Source organism: Gavialis gangeticus, unplaced genomic scaffold, assembly GCF_001723915.1.
Source record: "Gavialis gangeticus isolate Ggan-Ray unplaced genomic scaffold, GavGan_comp1, whole genome shotgun sequence".
NCBI lineage: Eukaryota > Metazoa > Chordata > Crocodylia > Gavialidae > Gavialis > Gavialis gangeticus.
The window spans coordinates 54,152,652-54,158,972 of record NW_017728992.1 but is presented as its reverse complement, the minus strand read 5'-3'; the positions used below and the strand labels follow the sequence as shown (position 1 = coordinate 54,158,972).

Genomic DNA, 6,321 nt, shown 5'->3' with positions numbered 1-6,321 from the left:
GGTTTTCCCCCCCCCCCCCCCCCCCCCCCCCCCAAAAAAAAGGGAAAGACAAAAAGTAACCCTTTAATTTTAGGAGCTTGACCTGAGATCCTCTAGACCCCATTCCCCCAACACCAGCCAAGTATTCAGCGTTATACAGTTCTTTGCATCTCTGAAGCACAGCTCACATTCAGCTACAATGGAAGTTAGTGTTCAGCACTGACAAATAAGATTTTAGTCAAGCAATCAGCTGTCTTAAATAGGAGATCACTACTTCTCCTAAAACTGTCTTATTCACTCCACACCTTCCAGCTTCTGTTACAAGCAAGGCAGAAGTCTTACAGAATACAGCCTCCCTTGTACAATCTCATCTTATCCCCGCAGCCAGTTTTCCAGGCATACTAAAGGAAGCAGGGGGTCTGTGGAAAAAAATAGTATGTCATCATGTAATTAGAGACTTAACATGCATGTGCACAAAAGGGACCAAATTCAAGTTGTACAGGCAACCTTATTTCTGGTACCTCCTAGCTTCTGAGTAATTCTTTGCAACTTTTGTATACAATAAAGCTGTTAAATGTTATATTTCCTTACAATCCATTAAAAAACCTCATAAATAAAACCACCAATTCTGTCACAGAAAATCATAACAAGTACCCTAACCTGTAACTAGTTTCACCAGGTAACAATTATGGCACACAATTGCATCTATACCCACTCCTACAAAGAGAGACAAGGGTATTAAGTCCCTGGTTTTCAAAAGTCTGTTTACTCGCTGTCTGATTCTAGCTTACTGGGAGTCATTTCAACCCCCTCAAAAGAGCTTTTTACCTCTTCTATAGTAAGAAATGCAGCCTACTGAAAGTAACTCCCAGCCATCATTTGCCAAATAGACATCTTTACATAAAACAAGTCATACGCCAATTAGGTTCCTAGACATTTTTGCCCCAACTTTACCTCTGCGTGACTTCCAGGGTCAGATGAAGTTTCAAACTTGTAAGAATCCTCCCTACAAGGTGATGTGTACAAAATATATGAAGAGTTTGTGGCACAGTTATGAAAAACAAGCCTGTATAAATTTCATTAAAAGTAGAATACTGAACCAATGCAGATATTTGTTATTTGCAGTATAATTAATAATTAGAGACACATACACATGGGCCTGTTTTGGCGCTCTCGTCCTCTTACCCATTTCTCTTCACTTCCTACTATTTAATTCTCATGCAATGCATTTTTAAAGACTATAGAATTCTTCAGGAATATGCAACTGCTGCAAAAACTTCTTTAAGTATTTCTCTAGTCCCCCATAAAATCAGTAATAGTTAAAAAAGGAAAAAGCCCCCCATTACTTTATAAAAGTAGGATTTTCAAAAGTATTTAAGTGAATCTCAGGGAGACATTATTCCAGGGGGCTTTTGAGAATTCCACCTTTCAATGGTTGCTCTCTGGTCACACCTCTGCAAGCATCCGGATACAGAAAGCTCATAACCCATTTTTACTGAAAACAAAAGTAATTCACAATACAAAACGGAGAGATACAATTTCTTTAGACTTTAGCAACTAGTAAAAACCCTACCAATTTGGTTTTAAAATGTTCTCTGCTAAACAGAAGAGTACTATATACAGTAAGTGATATAGAGAAATAGCCCCTTCTTCCATGCTAGGGATTCCTAATATCAGAAGGTGAAAGCCATGTTTCTTTAACTATACTGGCCAGAGCCCTAGAAAAACCTGAATGACTGAGGCTAGGCAGTGGTGTGTGTTGTTTTTTCCATGTTGTTTCTGTGAAGCCAACTCTGCTTTGGCAGGAGGCACCTGCCATAATACATTACAATATTCAGTAATATTTCCATATTTAAAAAACAAAACAAAACTGTAGAACTTTCCCTGCTGGTTAGTCCTCACAACAGCCTGAGTTAACACCCAGTAAGATCTGACAAAATGAGCTTTGGCAATATTTCTTCCCCATTTTGCCTGGTTTCAGACTCCAGTGGTATGGCCTCCTAAGAGATTAAGACTAAGAAGAGAATTCAGATTTTTGAGATTAAAGCTACATCTGAGAGAACTTACTAAAGCTCTCTCATTTACAGGCAACATAAATGTACCTTTAAAATCAGTTTGAATACCAAAAACCAAACTAGTTATAAAAGCATAGAATTCCCTGTGGGACTTTAAAATCCCCAGTTTGGGTATCAATGGCTAGCTAAAGCCAAGTCAGATATCTCCATGTTATACCGCTGCCTGGGGCATAGGCAGATCTTAAATGGGTGAGAATGACAGTTTATCCCCACTGGATGGAGCCCATCAATTAAAACTGGTTCCCTCTCCACCTTTTGGAAGAACCTCTCACTAGTAACAAAAAACCAAAACAAATGCAGCATCTAGAGTTATGAAGCTACAAGATTAAACTGAGCCATCATAACATTACCAAGCACCCTTCCCCCACCTCCCCTAACACTCACATATAGCTGTTTATTGCCTTGCTTGCCCTGTGCTTTACTGGAGAGAAATGCATGAAGACAAGCTGACTTTGTTCAGAAAGAGAGGACAGCAATGATGTTTGAATCATCTCAATGCACTGAAAAAAGGGTCCTGGCTGCTCCATCTGGCCAGTACCTTCCAAAGGCACTCAAACAGTAGTTATACTTTTGAACTCACGGCTTCAAGTTTATTTTGGGTATGCTGGTAGTTCACAAATGCCACTTCAGAACTGAAAATAAAATCAGCACTTTTTTTTATAAATTTGGTTGGATGTTAACAAATCAGATCCCTACATAAACGGTACTCAAGCATGCTGAGATCCTGCTCTTCCAGGCCAAAGAACCCAAGGCTCAATCTACACTACAAGCTTAATTTGCTCCAGTTCTACCAGCAATATTTTCGGTGCATTTATGCTTAAAGCCCCTCTAATGCAGCAGAACCCGCCTTTCTCCTGGAGGGACTGCTCCAAGCTTCTGTGCTGTGACTGGCTGACAGAACAATATGGATGCCACTCTAGTGGCAGGAAGCGGCTCTGCCTAAGACCTGCTCCTAGTGCAAGCCAGTTGGGGGAATCACGAGCACAGTTTGAAAAACACTGTACTGTGGTTCTCCTCGGCCTCCCAGGACCAGACTATGCCAGAGGATGGATAGGCCTCTCCAAAGAGAGGAAGTGAATTTAAAATAGAAAGTGATTTCCCTGGGGGATGGAGGAATAAAGACAATACTTGAGACAATGTGGCATGATAACTTACTCTATAATCAGAGTCAATTATGCATATGTGAATCAAGTCACCTACATTCATAATAGTGTTAACTTCCAAATAATTACTTCACATTGAACTTATGCACCAGGGTTCATGAAATTCCTTCTATGGCAAAACCATGGCCGGCATCCTGCTAGTAGCATGGGTAGCCTCTATGGGGAATGTGATAGATGCAAGAGGCAGTGGGGAACAGAGACAGACCAGACAGGGACCAGGAAGAGTAGGGAAAGATTACTGGGGTGGCACTCCAGGACAAGGTAGGGCTTACTTTGTACCACTCCTGACAAAAAAAGGTCAGCCACCACTGGTCTATAGCACAATACTGCCTAGCTAAATGCAGTATTGACAATGTGGTCAGATTACATTAGTAGTGCAAACAAGGGTTGGGCAACGCAGGCACTAGCCTCAGGGGCCAATTTAGAGGGAGCACAAGAATGACAGCTGCAAGAATGGCAGCTCCCTGCCACTGTTGAGGGCACTAGCCCTGGATTATAACATCTTCCCCAGAAGCACTGGTCAGAGGTGTACAAAACCCTCAAAACAGACTGATCTTTCCTAATCCACCGTAAAAGAAAACATGGCTATTCTGTTCAGACCATTAAGTGCTGCTGACATGAGTTTTTAAAGCTTAATCTAGTTTTAAATGTTGATGCAGAAAGCTTTAAAATGGTTTCAAAATATGGTGCACCCAAGGTTTGATACATTTTAAGAAATGTATACCTACTTCAGGTCTATCCTTTGCCTGACCAAGCTTGTTCTTCGTTTTTTCTTCTCCAGTGCATCATCCTTAAGAAGAGATACAGACTGGCATAGTGAGTAAAGCTATTACTTGCAATTAAATCTTTTTAAAGCTAAAAAGATGCTAGGGAAGCCAAAGAAAAGAGGGAACACCCAAAAGAACACTACAACATTGGATACAGGTGTTGCCGTGGATGTAGTCTTTCTGGACTTCAGCAAGGCCTTTGACACCGTCTCCCACCCCATCCTCATTAAAAAAACTAGGCAACTGTGGCACTGATGCCTACAGTCAGATGGATTGCAGATTGGCTGAAGGGTTGTACTCAGAGGGTGATGGTGGACGGGTCATAGTTGACCTGGGGAGAAGTGGGCAGCGGAGTCCCCCAGGGCTCGATCCTTGGGCCCGCGCTGTTCAATTTCTTTATCAGCGATTTGGATGACGGGGTGAAAAGCAACCTGTTTAAATTCGCTGATGATACCAAAATTTGGGGTGAGGTGAGCACGTAGTAGGGAGGGAAAGACTGCAGCAAGACCTGGATAGGTTACAGGAGTGGGCTAACAAAAACAAGATGCATTTCAATACTGACAAGTGCAGGGTGCTGCACATAGGCAGTAGTAACCAGCAGCACACTTATAAGATGGGAAACTCCCTTCTTGAGAGCACAGAGGCAGAAAGGGATCTTGGAGTCATTATTGACTCCAAGATGAACATGGGCCGACAATGCGAGGTCACGGTTGGCAGGGCTAACCGGACCTTGTCGTGCATCCACAGGTGCATCTCAAGTAGAGCCAGGGAGGTGATCCTCCCCCTCTATGCGACGCTGGTCAGGCCACAGCTGGAGTACTGCATCCAGTTCTGGGCGCCCCATTTCAGGAGGGATGTGGCCAACATTAAGAGGGTCCAGAGGAGGGCCACACACGTGATCCGGGGAACACAGGGCAGACCCTACAATGAGAGACTGCGGGACCTGAACCTGTTCAGCCTTCACAAGAGAAGGCTGAGGGGGCACCTGGTGACAGTCTATAAACTCACTAGGGGGGACCAGAAGGGTTTGGGAGAGACCTCGTTTCCCTTGTGCCCCCTGGCATAACAAGGAATAACGGCCACAAGTTGTTGGAGAGTAGGTTTAGATTAGACATCCGTAAGAACTACTTCACAGTTAGGGCGGCTAGGATCTGGAACTAAACTTCCAAGGCAAGTGGTGCTGGCTCCTACCCTGGGGGTCTTTAAGAGGAGGCTAGATGCCTACCTGGCTGGAGTCATTTGAGCCCAGTTTTTCTCCTGCCCAGGCAGGGGGTCAGACTTGAAGATCTACAAGGTCCCTTCCCACCCTACTTCTATGAACAGCAAAGAAGGTAGAACACTTAACGTCTTTAAAAATTTATTCCCAAGGTAAGCACAGACTGAACTGAGTTTCAGCTATGGGCCTGAACTAGCCTGTCCTGAAAAAGACAAGTCTTCAAACACAGGCATTTCTGGTAAGACCCTTGTTAAAGCAAACATCTAAGAACACCGGCTTCAAAATCAAATGCCACTTGTTTCTAGGTCCCTAACAGGCCTTAGTTGCACACTGAACTGCAGTTATATGATCTTTCTGAAAGAGAAAGAAAGGTGGAAGAGGTGAGGAATCAGGCTACTAAGTCCCTAAATATGTTTTTTGGTGCCTGATATCAGGCACTTACGATGGAAGTGTTACTTGATTGTTTTTAAAGATTTTCACATTTGTAATACAATGGAGAAAGTAGCTATGGAGAAAAATATTAGTTACTTCATAATTCCTAGAAGCTCAGGCCATGGACCACTTTGTGCTAGGTACTGCACACAAACGTATCAAAGAGTTTCACTTACAAGCAATCATTATTAGAACATGAACTCATTGCTTTCCTGTGAAAACTGCAAGCATCACTTAGAAGGATTTCCCCATCCTCCTTTCCACATATGTTAACTGTACCGTTTCCTCATGCCCCGCTCCACCCTGCAAAAGCATACCTTTGGAGAAAGTTCTCTTACAACCTGAATATCAGGATCTTCTACCACAGGTAACTCACTATGGGCAAGAAAAAAAAAGAACATTTCCAAAGTACTATTAGTTTTAAAGCCAACATAAGTGTTTATGGGGGGGGGGGGGGGGGGGGACTCCCCCCACAATTAAGTTAATAGCTCCATCAGCTCCAAACCAGAGGTGCACCAATACATCAGTGCAATACCAGATCGGCACCAATATAAAGAAAATTGATCGCATCAGAAAATCGGTCTGATGTGGCAGATAATTTGGCCAATATAGTGCCCATGTGTGCCTGCAGCTGCAATGCAGCATGTAGGTGGTGAGAAACACAGCCCAGCACCTTGAAGAGGTGAAAG

At 43.1% G+C, this 6,321-nt stretch overlaps 1 protein-coding gene across 1 annotated transcript in view; it reads right to left on the bottom strand.

The window, feature by feature from the left end:
* The window catches only part of SYCP2L (synaptonemal complex protein 2 like), a 75,165-nt gene that overhangs the window by 23,727 nt on the left and 45,117 nt on the right, over window positions 1-6,321 (bottom strand). The window contains exons 19-21 of the mRNA XM_019522537.1: window positions 5,950-6,007; window positions 3,946-4,007; window positions 934-985 (exon numbers count right to left, since the gene is read on the bottom strand). Of these exons, the coding sequence (XP_019378082.1) occupies window positions 934-985; window positions 3,946-4,007; window positions 5,950-6,007 (172 nt within the window). The remainder of the gene's footprint in view (window positions 1-933; window positions 986-3,945; window positions 4,008-5,949; window positions 6,008-6,321) is intronic.